The 17,621-nt window shown below is 42.6% G+C and overlaps 4 protein-coding genes across 9 annotated transcripts; 3 read left to right on the top strand and 1 right to left on the bottom strand.

The window, feature by feature from the left end:
• Nucleotides 1-837: 837 nt before the first annotated feature.
• On the top strand, nt 838-6,102 carry LOC135622593 (putative pentatricopeptide repeat-containing protein At3g01580). 6 transcript variants are annotated; one of them, XM_065124573.1, is made up of 4 exons: nt 838-3,526; nt 4,767-5,027; nt 5,106-5,200; nt 5,837-6,102. In XM_065124573.1, the coding sequence occupies exon 1, from the start codon at nt 880-882 to the stop codon at nt 3,373-3,375; it is 2,496 nt and encodes an 831-aa protein (XP_064980645.1). In that variant the 5' UTR covers nt 838-879; the 3' UTR covers nt 3,376-3,526; nt 4,767-5,027; nt 5,106-5,200; nt 5,837-6,102. The 6 variants fall into 6 exon arrangements, with proteins under 6 accessions (XP_064980645.1, XP_064980647.1, XP_064980649.1 ...); XM_065124575.1 differs by having other exon boundaries at nt 5,834-6,102; XM_065124577.1 differs by lacking the exon at nt 5,837-6,102 and having other exon boundaries at nt 4,767-4,837; nt 4,922-5,027; nt 5,106-5,759.
• Nucleotides 6,103-6,710: 608 nt separating this feature from the next.
• Nucleotides 6,711-10,116, top strand: LOC135622592 (uncharacterized). Its single transcript, XM_065124571.1, has 3 exons — nt 6,711-6,804; nt 7,129-7,310; nt 9,714-10,116. The coding sequence occupies exons 2-3, from the start codon at nt 7,129-7,131 to the stop codon at nt 9,898-9,900; spliced, it is 369 nt and encodes a 122-aa protein (XP_064980643.1). The 5' UTR covers nt 6,711-6,804; the 3' UTR covers nt 9,901-10,116.
• Nucleotides 10,117-10,945: 829 nt separating this feature from the next.
• On the top strand, nt 10,946-14,440 carry LOC135622591 (E3 ubiquitin-protein ligase SINAT5-like). The gene is made up of 3 exons (XM_065124570.1): nt 10,946-11,341; nt 13,328-13,714; nt 13,955-14,440. The coding sequence occupies exons 1-3, from the start codon at nt 11,159-11,161 to the stop codon at nt 14,318-14,320; spliced, it is 936 nt and encodes a 311-aa protein (XP_064980642.1). The 5' UTR covers nt 10,946-11,158; the 3' UTR covers nt 14,321-14,440.
• Nucleotides 14,441-14,539: 99 nt separating this feature from the next.
• On the bottom strand, nt 14,540-16,904 carry LOC135622590 (pentatricopeptide repeat-containing protein At3g49240, mitochondrial-like). The gene has a single exon (XM_065124569.1). The coding sequence runs from the start codon at nt 16,797-16,799 to the stop codon at nt 14,778-14,780; it is 2,022 nt and encodes a 673-aa protein (XP_064980641.1). The 5' UTR covers nt 16,800-16,904; the 3' UTR covers nt 14,540-14,777.
• Nucleotides 16,905-17,621: the final 717 nt, after the last annotated feature.

Here is a 17,621-nt window from a genome sequence, read left to right as displayed (position 1 = left end):
CTTGTTGAAGAACAGCAAGCGTGCATTTCTGCGTAAACGGCGGCTGTTCAAGGTAGTGTGCAGGAAAACGGGGGGACTGTTAGGAGTTTCTGTGCAGGAGAACAGGGAAGATGAAGGCCTTCAATTACAGAATATTAGGGTCTCCTGCACTGGCATATAACACATTAAAATCATCAAAACATTTGGACAACATATATAAACCATGTTTTTCTAATGCATCTCTATGTCAAGAGATTAAAATATTCTAATGCATCTGCTCAGTGCAAACCTCTGCACAAGGAATCAACCGAGTCTTGTTACTTTTCTGCCTGTTGATGTGAGCCGAAAGATGACAGCTTGGGAAGCCATAATTATACGTCTAAGATGCCACTTCCAGCACATAAAAAAGTTACTGGCACTGAGCAAACCATTATTTAAGTAAGCATTGAAGGGAGCACATGTATTATGTCATCCTTGATTGAAACTAGCAGCGACCAGAATAGTCTGACTTATGTCAACATGAGTCAACCAGTCTGACTTACATCAATCAGGCTGAACACAGTCATTTATGATTATTCTGACCTGTGCTATATAACTTAGATTACATGAATACAAAACTGTAGATAACAAATTAATACTTGGAATTGCTTCCTCAGCTTGTGTTGCCAGGCAAGGGAGATCATGATGGGATAGATTTTGGTCATCCATCTAAGTATTATCCCAAGCATGTTGGATGTTAAAAGAGTTCGGAGGTCCATACATTTCTCTCATCATCATAGATCATGCGACGTGATTGTGTTTGACGGCTGATGGCGGTCCAACGTGGCGATTCCTCTGTCCTTAAAACAATGCCGTCCGGAAAAACTACTCCCCCTTCATCGTTCGGATGCGAACGCCACCATGGATTGGCAATGCTCATCTCTACTACTCCGCGCCACGCCTCTCCCATCGCCATCGCTGCCGCGTTCCATCTCCGTCCCTGCGAATCCCAAACCCGATAAATCCCGACACCTTACTCCCTTTGAACCCATTCCGTCCTCTCCAATCCCTTCTCCTTCTCCTATTGACACCAGCGGCGCCCATCTTCATCACGACTGTTCCCTCGGAAGCTATTCCCGGATGCTCCATGGCTGCAGCTCGAGAGGATCCCTTCCCCGCGGGAAGGCCGTCCACGGCCGGTTGCTGAGAGCCGGAATCGAGCCCGATGCCCATCTCTGGAACTGCTTGCTGAATATGTATTGTAAATGTGGTAGCTTGAAAGGTGCTCGCTTGCTGTTCGAGCTAATGCCGCACCGGGATGTTGTCGCGTGGACGTGCCTCATGGCAGCGCACGCGTGTGCGAATGACGGTGAAGAGGGCATGAGAATGTTCTGCGAGATGATGACGGATGGTGTTTGGCCTAATGCTTTTGCTCTTGCTTCCGGCTTGAAAGCTTGTTCGGTTTGCGAGGACTTGGGTTTTGGACAACAGTTGCATGGGGAAGCGGTAAAAATGCACCTTTTATCTGATCCGATTGTAGGGTCTTCCCTTATTGATTTTTATGTGAAGTGCGCAGGAATGGAGCTTGCTGAGAAAGTGTTCTTTGGTTTACCGGAAAAGAATGTTACTTCTTGGAATGCACTGCTGGGAGGATATGCTTGGTTGGGTGAAGACATGAAGGTTCTGGAGCTTTTTCGGGGGTTTATGGAGTCAGGAACCATGGTCAGCGAGTTTATATTGCCTACAGTTATCAAGCGCTGTGCGGGCTTGGGCGAAGTGAGACAAGGACGGTCACTTCATTGTTTGGTAATCAAGATTGGGTTGGAACAAGATGGATTCTTGAGTAGTAGTCTAGTGGATATGTACTCCAAGTGCGGCCTTGTCGAGGAAGCTCATAAGATCTTTGTTAGGATTGTTGATCCTGATGTTGTTGTCTGGAGTGCAATGATTTCAGGCTTTGATCAGCAAGGGATGGGTCTTGAAGCAGTCGAACTCTTCCGATCTATGAAAAGGATGGGCGTTAGACCAAATTATTTCACTCTTGCAAGTGTAGCAGGTGCTGCTTCTCAGTTGGATGATCAGGCACTCTGTGGTAGTCTTCATGCTTATATTCTGAAAAATGGATTTGACATGAGAAAAGAAGTTGGGAATGCTATATTAAACATGTACATGAAGAATGGGGTTGTTGAAGATGGGTGCATGGTGTTTGACACTATGATGGAACATGACACTATATCTTGGAACAGCCTTCTCTCTGGATTTCATAGTGGCAGTTCCTGTGACAAAGGGTTGAGAATTTTCATTGGCATGCTTACTCAAAATATCATGCCTAACACTTACACATATATCAGCATCTTAAGATCCTGTACTAGCCTGAAGGATGCCAGATATGGTGCTCAAGTTCATGCTCATATTTTTAAGAGTAACCTATCTCGAGATTCTTTTCTTGGAAGGTGTCTCGTTGATATGTATGCAAGTAGTGGTGACCTAGAAAATGCATGTCTGGTCTTTGATAGACTGACTGAAAGAGATGTCTTTTCTTGGACTGTCATCATCACAGGGTACACAAATACATATCAAGGTGAGAAGGCCATAAATTGCTTTAGACAGATGCAGCAGCAGGGCCTGAATCCGAATGAGTTCACAATTTCTTGTTGCTTGGGAGCTTGCTCATACATAGCAGCATTAGACAGCGGTCGCCAGTTTCACTCACATGCCATAAAATCTGGACTGACTGGATCATATGTTTCGAGTAACCTCATCAATATGTATGCAAAATGTGGGTGTATGATGGATGCTGAAGCAGCGTTTAATGAGTCAACTTTTCATGATGAAGTTTCATGGAACATTTTAATTTGTGGGTATTCTCAACATGGGTATGTGGGGAAAGCTCTTGAATCCTTTCAACAGATGATAGAGGAGGGAAAGAGACCTGATGAAGTGACTTTTGTCGGTGTCCTTTCGGCTTGTAGCCATGCAGGTTTACTTAATGAAGGCATGAAATACTTTAATTCTATGTATCGTATTTATGGGATCACCCCTACAATTGAGCACCATCATTGCATAATTGACATCCTTGGCAAAGCAGGTAAACATGATGAAGTTGTGCAATTTATCAATGAGATGGGATTATCATCAGATGCTTCAATATGGCAAACAGTTCTTGGAACGTGCAGAATACATGAGAATGTGGAATTTGCAGAAAGAGCAGCTAACAAACTGTTTGAGTTGGACCCAAGTATGGACTCTAGTTATATCATGATGTCCAACTTATATGCAGCCGCAGGGAGGTGGGAAGATGCCACTAGGATGAGGAAATTTATGGTTAGTCGTGGCATTAAAAAGGAGCCAGGGTGTAGCTGGATTGAGGTCAATGGCCAATGCCATGTATTTCTGGCTCAAGATGGTTCCATCTAAAGGACATAGAAATGTATATGAAACAGAAGTAATTGACACAGCAAAATGGCTGTAGAGGTTGCTTATACTGGGCAAAGTACACTGAATTGTTGATACCACAGAAACAGCTGTTCCAGAAACTCAACCTGAATTCATGGAAGCTGATGGAGTGGTACTAAAACTGTCTATGACATTCATTCTTAATTTGTTGATATTCAGCATATTTTCTTTTCAGGATATGTACTGATGTTGTCGAATATGTTTTTAGTGCAAGACTTCAATTATTGCAATCCCGTACTTCAAAGTAGTTATAGTTTGCAGAATAGCTGAAGCTCGTTTCTTCAAGAATCTATACTTTGCTATCTGTGTTTCTTTTAATCGAAGCATTTACGCTCCTAAAAATTTGTTACATGTAATAACCAAGCTGTTTAATTATAAAAGACAAAATAACATACTGTAATGGACAAGTAGATTGCGAGGCAAATTCTGTACCTTTGTTACAGCTGTTGCTATATACAACATGTATTTTGCTTTCCTTTCTATTAATTTGTGTACCTTATCAACTCTTCATTGTTTTAGAAGACTGGAAGCCCTTCAAATTGATGTTTTGTTGCATGACAGATAGTAGAAAATTGAATCAAGAAAGGGCCCTTGAATAATTACTGTAAGATTATAGATGTTTGGTGTTATAATGTGGTACCTGTCTGGATGCATGAGAAACATATGAAACACTTGATGGATTCTTTGCAAACTTCTATCAGCTCAATGGTATCCACACATAAGCCACCACTCTTGTCAAGCCTAGTCTGGTCCTTCAGCATAGTCAACATTGACATCTAAAGGTTTCGTTTATTCCAGATACTTGTGCATTGGACTTTCGACGATGTTACTCTTATTTTGTTCTACAGCATTGTTGACCTTTTTTACTTCTGATTTAGTCTCTTGAAACATCTTTTTTCCTCTTATTACTGCACATCGCAAACCTCCAGCAAATTATGTGCAACATGGCACATGGCCTCTTCCTTGTGCTTGTGTTGGTCGGATGCTGACACTTTACTTGTGTTAAGGGATGTAGCATGGTATTATACCCAGTGTCAGCAGGGCACATCTTGCACCACATTCATAGGCATGCAAGGAAATACCCTATTGATTTTTGCATGGCACTCTGCACTGTGCTATTATTCTATTGGCAGGCCGCATTTTGCACCACATGCCTTGGCATGCAAGAAACGGAAAATTTATGTGCTGAAATTTGTCAAACAAGTTATTGGCAATTGGGAATTACAATACCGTATCATCTAATTCGAAAAGATATCATGCTATGTTGTTAGCAGACAGTTGTTTAAAGTTGGGTTATGACTTTGCTTGGAATGAAAAGCTGATCAATTTATGCTGTCAAATTTGCTGGATAGGATTCCTGGAGACCTTTTATTCCGAGTTATCTAAAGAGGCTGAAATGGATAAGATCTTAATATCCATGGAGGTAGATTTACGATTACCTACTGGTTTGACATTAGAATTTTGATCCATTGAATTGATATGATGTCATTAGCTGTTACAAAGCCAGGGAATGCCAGGAGCACAAGGAATGTAAATGTATTCTCGTGAAGATTTATTGGTGAAGAAGCTGATGATGATGACGAAGATGAAGACAATTTTCCTGAGAAATCGATGTAATTGTTTTTTTCCCCTTTCTATTTTCTACATGAAACTTGATTGTATGTTCTGAAAATTTTTTCTCTGTTATACAGGGAAATATTCTTAAGGGATAGGGTTCCTCAAAAGCAAGATTATAAGCAAGATATTGCAAGGTATTACAGAAACAGGGACAACCATATCACAACAGGTAAAGAATATGTGGACTGGAAAGACAGAGGGTTCAAGTCCCATAAAAGCAAAGAAAACATATCTTTGAGGCTGAAAGAATAATTAGTTCGAGCGTAAATAGGATGCCTCTCTTTATTTTGGATCAAACTAGGGTAACTCTCTTTTACGAGGAGTAGCACTGTGTTTATTTGTTAGATATCAATTTTTCAGTGTCTTGCCATATATTTAAAGTTAGAAAAGCAGCATCAGATTCCACGTTGCCTGACACTACACTTGGCTGATGTATATGCCAGTTGATACTCAAGTCCCATCTCTTTTTCTCACGTCCTGTTTGATTGGATTCTCCATGTTTTCCATCCTGGAAAACCAGTTCTGTTAGCTTAGCGTTGTGAAAATAGCCACCATACTTTTTCTCTCTTTTAGCTTCTAATCTTAATGTACTTTCTCTCTTTGGACAAAAAAAGAACAGCCAACATAGTTGTATCTATGAAACCTTTTGAATTGACACAAAATTATCATCAGGGCACTGATCTATAATATTAATCACACGATGATCGGCCTTTTTGTGTATTTTTCTAGCTTTTATTCTTCTTATTATTCCTGAAAACATATCTCTAACTCATCTTTCGTTTTCCTTCTTCGGTGGACCAAGTAGAGAGAAGTCAAATCTGTCCACAGATTACTTTCTGGTGTCTGTTCTATGTGCTAAATAAAAGCTGCTGTGCGCTGGATTCTGTCAGTCTTTTTGTTTCAGAGGCATCATAGATAATTTTTCACCGGGGGTTATGTGAAAAAGATTGTCTCCACTCAATAAATGTTACTGGAACAATATGTTATGAATATTATGAACTATTTAGTAAATTGAGTACTTGTTCATAGTTTATATTCATATGCTTCTTCTAAAATTAGATATTACGAACATGTATTCGATGTTCATGTTGTGGACCCAACTGAGGCTGTCTTATACAGATTATTTTGCAGACGCAGGGAGTTGCGAATCTTAATTCCATTCTGTCGATTAACGGGTCGGGTTTTTGGTCAAACGGGTCTGACCAGTCGGCAGCTTATATCAAGAATATTTATATTTTTCATGTTATGATTTGATTCTTTGCTAAATTACAATGTAAATCACATCTGATCCAACTTTCGATTTGACCCAACCCAATCCACTAGTTATGTCAATCGGGTCCAGATCGAGATAGTATGATCGGATGGCAAATTGAATTGTATCCGTTTCGGCAGCATGTAATCCTTTATATCTCATATCGGTCGATCCTTCAATTGTCATGCAGTTGGCTACCTGTACATTTTTTCGCGCGCTCTCCATCGGACCTGCCTAAGTAACCACAAAACGCACTGTTGTCATTAAGTAGGTCCCGCATGGGTCCCGCAACGGGTAGACGAATCATTTATTCCCGGAAAAAATTCACTACGCTGTCTGCTTCACTGTGAAATTACCAAACTCTTACATGGAACCCTAGCAAGCGTAAATTACCTAAATACCCTCTTCGGAACTGATGCTATAAATAATGAACACCAACAGTTGCTGTGCCTCTCGCGAGCTCTGCTCCTCTTGTCGCCTCTCCGTTCCCTGATCTCTACCTCCCCCCTGCTGGTAGAGGGGTAATCTCTTTTTTTATGCTTGATTCGTTGATTGAATTCTTATCGATCTCTAACTGGAGCCCATATTTTTTTTCATAATCGTCTCCGGCGATTTAGGGTTTTCTTTTTCTTGGCATTTTGCCGTTCTCTCTTCCATTTTTCATTTGATATTAGGGTTCTTCGATCTCGATCGGGTTCTTCCGTTAATCTTGTATGGCCCACATTGATGCGATTCTGGATCGTTAGGTTTTTCTATGCATTGCGTGATGATTTATATGACGTTGAAATGGATGGCTGCTGAAATGAGTGTCTCTCTTCATGGTGTGGGCACTTTTTGGTTGGTAGATGGCATCTAGACTGCAGCAACTGCGATCTAAGGCCGTGCAAGCCTCGGAGTTCGTGTCTAAGCACGGATGCACTTATTACAAGGAGCTTATGGAGGAGAACAAGCGGCATGTCGTTCAACCGCCGACCATCGAGAAGTGCCAGGAGCTGTCAAAGCAGCTCTTTTACACACGTCTTGCTAGGTTTGGCTTTCTATTCACGCTATGGCGTTTGTTTAGCTGCTATCTTAAGGAATTTAGATGATTGGTTCGGGAATGTCTTCTATTCTTGTTGTGATTGGTTTAATCTTGTAGGTAAACATTATTGAACAAGATGTCTATGTTATTTTAACTTATTTTAACAGCGTACATTTGCTGGTCTAATGAAAATTAAGTCATGTTTAAGAACATATTGGTTGGATTATTTCATTAAATCTACAACAAGCATAAAGAATCAGAAACCACAATCAGGGAGTATAAAGGATAGAATGAGTAGTATGCCATAGATTGTCTTTGCCCGACAACACTATGTATTCTGTCTTTCTGAGCATAGAATGCATGTAGGATCTGTTTCTGGACGTAGTGGAAGTAGTTCATTTGTTTGATTCTTCTCTGACACCCCGATTTTAAATTCAGAAGCTTTTTATTTGATTTTCTGATAACTTGTAAAATCTTTGTGAACCCAATAACACGAACATTTTATGTTAGGTTATCTATTTTCTTGATGGGGTATCGTATGGAGTTTCCTTCTTCCCAAAACATGTTGCTTGACGTTTGGTTGATATGTGGAAATGTTCTACTGTTTGTGGTTCAGGGTTAAGGATGTTTAACTTGGTGATCAGTTGTTTGCTTGCCAAACAATATAGTGTTGTTAAAGGTTGCTAACCGTAATAACTCTGATTAAAATGGCCCACCTCAAAGAGTGTGTTGACATAATCCTATATCTTATTTTTGATACACTAATAACTAATTGTCAGCTTCATCAGTAACCAAAGTAAAATGAGGATTAATATATTAGTTAGTTTAAGTAGCAAACAAACAAAATTGAATTGCTATTAGCTGTCAATTACTCTGACCTTTTGCCAAATGTAGTATCCAGTTATTTTATTGCTATTTCTTGAGAAATACATCTTGTTGTGGCTGTTAAAGAATACATAGAAGCAAGGTATGCAATACCGTACCATACCGGTGTTTCGAGGTTGGCTCGGTATAGTACGGTACCGTGTACCGAGCGGTACACCAGGGCGGTTTTATATATTTCCTTCTCTTACTATAATACTATAGCACGTTTCGTCTGGCAGCGGGCGGTCCGCGTATCGGTATGCTGTCGGACCGATATGTACCGCCCGATACGGGCGGTACTATTCGAAATTGCATACCATGCATAGAAGTCTATACAGTTACCTTGGCTGATGTAACCTTTGGGATGATTTCTGCAATTTAACATGCCCAAGGCCGAGCGCTTCCCCCTTAAGCCATGGGGTGGCGTGGTATTCCACGGGAGAGGTTATTTATTCGTGGCACACAATGCACATTGTGTGATGGGCACATATTGAGCTTTGGCTTCCTTTGGCCGCTCTGCTGTGCTGAGCAGCAGTTAGAGCGATGTGATAAGCCAACATTTGAACTTTTTTTTCCAAATTGACTTCATGGCGATGCATGAAGTCTGTAATACATGTTATAATCGAGAAACTTGAAATGTTCTAAAAGGAATTCATTACAGACAACCGAATTGCCTTAGAGCTAATAGATCACAATCATCATCATATTTGGATTTAATACATGACAAAAAAGTACTGTAATGTAAAGAACTGCCATTTAATGCTAAGACAGTTATGTTCAATTTGAATGAATCACTTATTTATGAGGATTCTGTTTCTCTTTTGATCTACATATATTAAAAAATCTATAGGCTGCACATTACTGAGAAAAAGCTGACACATATGATATTTCTATGAGATTTCTGGTTTAGATCAACTTGTGTTAAGCATCGATGATCTGATGCTTTAAGGTCATTGAGCATTCTGTTTTGTTTTTAAATTAGTTGGTGAACAAACCTCGTCTGAGATCTCTAAAAAGACCCTTCTTAAAGTTGCAAACCTGACATGCTGAATATTTCCTTCTACAGTTATACGTATATAAGTTGATTTTACTTGGTGAGGACAATGGTTGATGTCATAGTGAATATCTTATGTTAAAACCACCATACACTGTTTTTAAGATGTTTTAACCTTCCCAGTTATCTGTTTTGTTTCATTTAGGATATTAGAACCTCCATATACATCTAGGCCATAAAAATGCCAGCTGTTCCATGTTTGTTCTATAACAATCGTTTAGCTTTGGTATTGGTCTTGTAGCATGCCCAGTAGGTGGCAAAGCATTATTCTTGGAGTGAGCGAGAGAGACTGTTCAAATTGTACAACAACTCTTAACTTTGATGATGGCGAGCTTATGAATTATTATATGTAACACATTTAAGTGAGTCCTCAAGTATGGTAACATTAAAATTCTGATTTATGTGTTGCATGAATTTGATTTTGTTTTTGAACTTACGTTTTGCATCCAAGGAATTGTGCCTCATTCTATATTGACATCTTTTAAGTGCAGCATTCCTGTTCGATATGAGTCATTCTGGAAGGAGCTTGATGGCATGAAGCACATATGGAGAAACAGAAAGGATATCAAAGTTGAGGATGTTGGCATCGCAGCATTGTTTGGGCTCGAGTTGTATGCCTGGTCCTGTGTTGGTGAGATTGTTGGAAGAGGATTCACTTTTACTGGCTACTACGTTTGATCCCCTGATTATAACGCAATTAGACAAGCTGTCTGCTTAGATTTTTTTTTTAATTCTTGGCTTTTCCATAATGAATCTTTTGCCTTAATTTTTTATTTTGCTCATAAATTTATTAAGCTGCTAGTCAGCTGGACAAATGTTGATCCCTAAATAATCTGGAGGCATGTATCTCTTCTGAGTTCACAAATATCTCTGCGATTGCAGAGACTTCATTTATATGAGCAGGTTGTATAAAACCAGGTAGCAAACCCTTTCCAAGTTACTTCAAAGATACATATTCAAATAATTGTGTAACATCTGGTCTTTTTACTTGTTCAATGATACTACTCTTATATAGGTTGATGCGAGTTAGCTGTCTATTTTGTATGGTGTCGTTGCGTATGCTATCCGATAAAGCAATATTAGAACATTGTTGTGGTGTGTTTGCATCCCTGATTTGTTACTATTACGGTTCATGCATTGATCCTATGAAGCAATATTAGAACAATGTGGTGGTATGTTTGCATTCTGATTTGTTACTATTACGGTTTTGATCCTATGAAGCAATATTAGAACAATGTGGTGGTATGTTTGCATCCTGATTTGTTACTATTACTGTTCATGCGTTGATGCTGGAGCGAGGTAAATGACGAAACTGGGACTCAGCCAGGTGTCTTGTATGAAGAATCGGTCAACATTTTGTGGTGTTCTCCTGTTTATTTTTGTACTCTGATATACCCAATATGGAGGCGTGTGGATCGACCAACACGTGGATGGCCGTTCAAAGGATTCAAACACAACACGTGTGTGTCACCAAGATTTTAATTATGAATAAAAAATTCAAAATTGATTAGGCAAACAAAATAAATAAATCAAGTAGTAAATCGTTATATGGTCGAAGGTCCGTTCCCAATCATACTTTCTTTTCCCGTTAATTTCTATTTAGGCTGACGACTTTGGATCAAGTTAACCGGGCCCCACAGGGCTGCCTCCAATCACAGCGCCGGTGGGTGATTGGGCGTCATGACAAAAAATAAATATAAAGGACCCGAAAAGAATTGCGGTGATACCGTCACCTCCTGTTAGTGCGGGCCGAGACCTCCTCCTCCTCACTCCTCGCTTTGGTTCCTAGCCCTCCTCTCTCTGTCTTCTGCGTCATAATCTCTTCAAAGGCGCTCCCTTTCCTTTGGTCGCCACCCTTTCCAGGCTGATTTTGGAGAGCGGAGAGGGCGACGGGCGGGGAGGGCACGAGATCCTTGTATCCCTGGCCGCTGGAGGCATGGACTCCGACAGCATCGAGTGCGTGTCATCGGTCGATGGGATGGACGAGGAGGTGACCTCCCTTCCCCACCGCTCGTCCTTCAAGCCCCACGGCGCCGCCGTCGTCGCCCCTGCCACCAGCGTCCACGAGCTGCTCGAGTGCCCTGTCTGCACCAACTCCATGTACCCCCCGATCCATCAGGTCGATTCATCTTCTTCGTTATCATGTAATTTTTCGGTGGTTCGCGATTTATAATCTATTCCGACATTTAATTGCGGTGCTTAGCTTAAGCCTGTGATGTTCGTCGACTATTCGATTTGGATGAGGTGATCGAATCAATTGTGGCACTTTGACGTGCTTTTGATTCCTATTTTCCCATGTCTTTCGTCGTTTGGATCATACAATTTGCGATTCTGTAACAAACAACGGAATATGTGTTGTTAGAAGACGGTGGATCGTTAGCTGCTACGTGTTTGTTGAAAGGTCTAAAGGATACGATATTTGGATTTTTTGTGTTTCTGCGGTATTATAATTTATTTTTATTGACTTTCCTTTAATTTTTAATTTTTATCTCTTTATGATCAAATTTTGTACCAAATCATTGTTCATTTCCTGTTATCGATTGTGATGTTCAAATTATGGGCTGAATTGGCTCATCTTATGCTCGAGTAATCATCAATTTGGGGTTGCTGTTTGGTATCTGTATTGAGGATTTAGGCTTCTCAGTGACTCTTTGTCATGTACAACAACAACAGAAAAGCCGTAAGTCCCAACTATTTGGTGTTGGTTGCATGGGTCTTTTCTGTCATTGAAATTAAATTTGGTTAAGATACATGTTCATGAGAACTGATATAGTTTTACATTGGATTGGTTATCAGTAACCTAACGCAACCCTTCACCTTTTCTATCCAGGCTTGAGACTAGTATCTTATGCTCGAGTGGTCGTCAATTTGGGGTTGTTGTTTGGTGCCTGTATTGAGGATTTAGGCTTCTCATTGACTCTTTGGCATGTCCAAAAAGAATATATAAATTGGTTGATCTGACATATCATTGTGATTTTGAAATGTCGGCCTTGATAGTTTGCTTAATGTTAGTGCTGAAAAGATACAAGAACTTTTTGGATCATGTAAAATTAATCAGTTGATGTTGATGCATGCTTTGGGAATAGTTATCTGCTTATTGCTCTCAATATACAATGTCTAATCCAAGAAATGCATTATTTACTTTTGAGATTTACCAGCATATTTGATCAGCATCATCTGCTCATTAGAATTATCTCTTTAAAGCTGTAGTTGTACATAATTCTTGTTTTTGGTTAACTTTAATAGTAAATATTCTCTTGGATAGCTATTTGTTTAGATATATTCAGGAGATTGCTTTCTTGTCCCATTATTTCTTTCTTTTCCTATACTTTGGCTTGTAAAACTGTTGTGCAGATGTTCTTTCTACTAATGATGTTTAATTTTCTGAATTCTGTAGGTTCGTAATCTCTGGTTACTAACTTGGTATAAATACAGATGATTGAACTATTTGAATCTTGTTTGTGCTTCTTGAAACATGTCTTGGTTGACTTACATGCACTTTTGGTCTTTAACGATGGACGTAATGATGTCGTAATTGGCAATTCAATTGTCCAACCAGCATAGTCTCTATCTTTTAGTGGCAAATTCTACTTTGTCTGCATGTGTAATAAACTTATACTGGACTTATCATATCAGGTAGTAAGTTTATTTATGTAACAAATTAATCCCTGCTTTAGCACTTCTGGATCCAAGTTGTTTTCCTCTTACTTATAGTAGTTAATAGTTAATAACTGCAATTAGGAGGATCACAGTTACTTTTATTTCAGCAAATCTGATTTGCTCCGCTGCCTGTATTGTTTTATAATTGATGAGGAGTCTGTCTTCGAGTCGATTAATCTTTATGGTTTGAATTCTTCATTTAATTGAGATAATGTGAGGGATCCTGTACTGCTGTTTTGTCATTATTATGTCTATGAATTATATATCAAAAAAGACCGTTATGTATGTGATTTTGTCATGATTTTATTTAGGGTAGCATCAATATGAGAAATTTTTACTTGTACATAGAGAGGTTATTTCAGCAAGCAACTCATCGAAATTTATGAACAAGGAGTTATTTGGTTCCACACTGGTATTGTGTCTCATGGGTTACATTCTTTTGCAGTGCCAAAATGGACATACACTGTGTTCAACATGTAAAATGAGGGTGCAAAACCGGTGCCCTACTTGTCGGCAAGAGCTTGGAGACATCAGGTGTCTAGCTTTGGAAAAAGTGGCCGAATCACTTGAACTTCCTTGCAAATATTACGCACTTGGCTGCCCCGAAATCTTCCCATACTACAGCAAATTGACGCATGAAGCTCAGTGCAACCATCGACCGTATAATTGCCCATATGCCGGATCTGAATGCTCTGCGGTGGGGGATATCCCCTTCTTGATTACACATTTAAGAGACGACCACAAAGTAGACATGCACACAGGCTGCACTTTCAATCATCGATATGTTAAATCAAATCCAAGAGAGGTTGAAAATGCCACGTGGATGCTGACTGTAAGCACACTCTGATCTTATTACTGATTCCTCAAATATTCTTGGATGTCTTTTATGAGTTTTCTGAGTTTGCTCCACATTTCGATTCGATCATCTTGCATAATTGTGGAAGCAGGTTTGATAAGTGTGTGGCCTCTACTTAAAAAGTGATTTTACCAGGGTTCTCATTATAGGTCACCAGAACAACATGTTGTCGAGGAAAATCTCTCTCTCATGTCCATATCATCTTTCTCTGACCAGGTCTTTAACTGTTTTGGGCATTACTTCTGCTTGCACTTCGAGGCATTCCAGCTAGGGATGGCGCCTGTGTACATGGCATTTCTTCGATTCATGGGTGACGAGAATGAAGCAAGGAATTTTAGCTACAGCCTTGAGGTCGGGGCCAACGGAAGGAAGCTGACATGGGAAGGCACACCGCGGAGCATCCGCGACGGCCACCGCAAAGTCCGAGACAGTCATGACGGACTCATCATACAGAGGAACATGGCGCTCTTCTTCTCCGGTGGTGACAGGAAAGGACTGAAATTGAGGGTCATTGGCAGGATTTGGAAAGAGCAACAGAACAGTGATGCTGGAGTGTGCATGCCAAAACACTGCAGCAGCTGAGACACGCCCAACTGGCCCATCAATCTGTAGCATGATGATGGTGCTTTTACCTTGTTATATATTTCTGACACTTTTGTATCTACATGTTCTAGTTTTGATTTGCCAGGAGGTGTTGTTTAATGTGTGATATACAACCACAATGACACTTGTGCTGCCATGATCTGTGGAAGAGGAACGGTATCATTTTGTTGGATCATCATGCGTGTTAGAAAGCACCCAGCAACAAAAGGATGGGATCATTTTGGTTCCAAACAATGAGTTCTTTAACATGGATGTCTTCCTTGAGACAAAGTTGTCAATCCTCAAGAACATATAAGCCATGTCAATCAGATGCATTATACCCCTACATGGCAAGTTATGATGAACTTGATACTGGAACTCGAGAGATACAGCAGCCAACAAATATATCATGCACAAGATGTTCTTCCCGAATGCATTTTCTGAAACTATCTCAATTTCATGTAGTAGATACCTGTTGAGAAGGATCTCCAGCTCCCTCTGTTCCCTCACCACCATTCCTTGCTTCTGCAAGAACTTCCCCTTCCGGTGGTGCATCAGTAGGCTTAGACTCCACGCTTCCATTCTTCTCTTCACCACCACCAGCAGGAGACTCCTCTTTGGCAGCATCCTTTTTCCGTCCCAGAATCGCCTCGATAGCTGCAGCACTAGCTCTGGCAGCAGCAGCTTCCTTCTCCGCGGCTTCCCTCTTCTTCCTCTCCTCTTCTTCCCTGGCAAGCGCCTCGGCTCTCGCTTTCTCTTCTGCTTCCCGAGCCAATCGTTCCGCCTTCTCCCTCTCGACATCCTCGTACAGTTTCCCCATCTCCTCATCTCTCCCTTCTTTCCTCAGTGCCTCCTCCACGAGCTCCTTCATTTCTTGGCTCAATGTCACCCCATCATCCAGCAGCAGATCCTTGAGCGTCTTAAGCCCATCTTCCAATCGGCCACAGTCGATGAAACCTTTCAGCAACAGCTCGTAACTCGCGACGTTTGGTTTCACCTCCGTCTCCAACATCTGGTCGAAGAAGTTCTTGGCTTCGTCGAGCCTTACCACGTTCGCCAGTCCTCCGATGACCTTATTGTACGCGGTTGCATTTGGCCGCAACCCCAACTCCACCATCTTCTGGAAGTACGCTGTGGCGTCGTCCACCCTATCCACTCCAAAACATGCTTCCACCAGCAGAACATACGTGTACTCATCCGGATTGATCCCGCGCTCGCCCATCTCCTTGTACAACTCCTCTGCCTCCGCGACCAACTTGTTGCTCCCCAGCTGTTCGATCAAATTGTTATAAGACAGCGCGTCGGGGGTGCACTTCTGCTCGCCCATCCGCCCAAAGACCGTGACCGCGTCCTGGAACCTCCCGGCAAGGCAGTAGGCATCCACCATCACATTGAAGGTCCCCAGATTGACGGTGATACTCCTTGGTGGGTCGTGCTCCTTCAGCATCCGGTCGAACAGTGTAATGGCTTCCTCCAGCTTCCCGTTCCTGCCCAGCGCATCCAGCACCTGGTTATAGCTCACCGCACCAAACCTAACCTTGGAGCCCTCGCCGAGGACGTCGTGGTATGTCTCCATCGCCTCCTTCTCCATCTCTTTCCCGAAGTACCCCTTCATGAGGTTACCATACACGATGCCGTCGAGGATCTTCCCGCCACCGAGCTTCTCAAGCAGCTCCTCGTAGAGGGAGACGACCTTGTCGGGGTCGCCTTTCTTAACGAAGCCGCACATTAGGTGGTTGTAGACGACGGGGTCGGGAGGCACGACGGCCTTGGCAAGCATGTCGTCCTTGAACTCGAGGGCCTGATCGAGCTTGCTGTTGTCGATGAGGCCCTTGGTGACGATGCGGTAGGTGGTGGGGGAGGGGGGGAAGGGGGCATCGTCCTTGAGGAGTAGGCGGAAGTGCTCGAGGGCGATGTCGGTCTTACGGCAGTCGCAGTAGGCTTGCAGGAGAAGGTTGACGGTGATGACGGTGGGGGCGACGTTCGCCTGGGTGATGAAGCGGTGGAGGGAGAGGAGGTCGGCGTAGCGGGACTGGCGGAGGAGGGCGTAGAGGACGGCGTTGGCGGTGAAGATGGTGGGCCGGCAGTTGGAGTAGATGGAATGGCGGACGAGGAGGGCGGCCTCGTCGAGGTCGTTCTCGCGGATGAGAGTGAGGATGCGGTTGTGGAGGTTGAGGCGGCTGCCGGCGAGGGCGGAGATGGGCTCCGGCAGCTTGGGGGCGTTGGGGTTGGGGGCCGTCCTTGGTGACCGAGGCGGAGGGGCGGAGGAGGCGGGTGGATGCTGCTGGTGGCGGAGGGAGGAGAGTGGCGGCTCGATGCGGAGGCGGCGCTTGCGACGGCGGCGCTCGGCGGCCGCCTCCTCCGGGGTGGCGAAGGAGAGAAGGCGGAGGTGAGAAGCGAAGGGGAAGGCAGCGGGTGCGTAGTATGGTTTTAGCGACCGGAGGTGATGGGAGAAGAAGAGGGGTTTGGAGAGAGCCATTTCCTTGGGGTCTTTTTGTTTTTTTTGGGAGATGAGAGAGACAAGTGCGAGATGTACACGAAGGGTTTTGGGAATCAGAGGAGATCGGCACTCGGAGGGTGGGAGTTTGGAAGGGGGCACTAATCTTGATGGCCATCAATCTATGATGGGAGTCAAACTAGATCCGAAACTATTTGGGACGGTCCATACTTAAATGGGCCTGGATCTTTATTGGGCTGGCAGGAGAACAACGATCGAGTTGGATTGTATCAGCTTCGAAGAGGAATTCGACCATCTGATTGCCCCATCTCGCATCGAATTAAGAAGTAATGGTTTATATACATGCTAGCGCATCTATGTTCAAAGACACAGATTCACAATCTAAAAGTCGATCCTCTTCTGCAACGAGGAGGCCGACAACGTGTTCGGGCATTGGTATAGCGTTTATCAGCTTACACTTGTTCATCATCACCAAAGTTACAGCATTGCGGTCAGCTGATGTAGGAGAAATTTAGCTCGAAACATGCAGGAGAGCATTGGGTTTCGAGGTTTCAGGATTAGGAGTTGGGCAATCTGGAGGGGTCTGCAAGGCATCTTCTGTTGGTCTGTTCGAAGGGGATGGAATGGTTTTAGGTGGTGGGGAACCATGATCGAAACTTTAGATGCAATTCGGGTTTCTCCTGGAAAGCATGCGGTGCACGAATGTTCGGAAAGGGAAAAGGAGGGAGCAGGGGAAGCGCTCTTAGTCCCACATCGCCGATTGTTAGGATTCACGAACAAGCTATATGAAGTTGTGGAAGCGCCTCGATCGCCGAGCCCGGTAACGCCGGCTTGTAACCCGAG

The sequence above is a fragment of the Musa acuminata genome, chromosome BXJ2-9 (assembly GCF_036884655.1).
Source record: "Musa acuminata AAA Group cultivar baxijiao chromosome BXJ2-9, Cavendish_Baxijiao_AAA, whole genome shotgun sequence".
NCBI classification, from domain to species: Eukaryota; Viridiplantae; Streptophyta; class Magnoliopsida; order Zingiberales; family Musaceae; genus Musa; species Musa acuminata.
Note: the sequence above shows the minus strand (reverse complement) of the source record. Positions and strands in the feature narration are given on the sequence as shown.

Excerpts from the sequence above, each read along its gene's own strand:
- LOC135622592 (XM_065124571.1), top strand. The coding sequence starts at position 7,129 with ATGGCATCTAGACTGCAGCAACTGCGATCTAAGGCCGTGCAAGCCTCG. Across the intron at positions 7,311-9,713 it reads TTTTACACACGTCTTGCTAG|CATTCCTGTTCGATATGAGT; the intron begins GTTTGGCTTTCT and ends TTTTAAGTGCAG.
- LOC135622590 (XM_065124569.1), bottom strand. The coding sequence starts at position 16,799 with ATGGCTCTCTCCAAACCCCTCTTCTTCTCCCATCACCTCCGGTCGCTA.
- LOC135622591 (XM_065124570.1), top strand. The coding sequence starts at position 11,159 with ATGGACTCCGACAGCATCGAGTGCGTGTCATCGGTCGATGGGATGGAC. Across the intron at positions 11,342-13,327 it reads TGTACCCCCCGATCCATCAG|TGCCAAAATGGACATACACT; the intron begins GTCGATTCATCT and ends ATTCTTTTGCAG. Across the intron at positions 13,715-13,954 it reads ATGCCACGTGGATGCTGACT|GTCTTTAACTGTTTTGGGCA; the intron begins GTAAGCACACTC and ends TTCTCTGACCAG.
- LOC135622593 (XM_065124573.1), top strand. The coding sequence starts at position 880 with ATGGATTGGCAATGCTCATCTCTACTACTCCGCGCCACGCCTCTCCCA.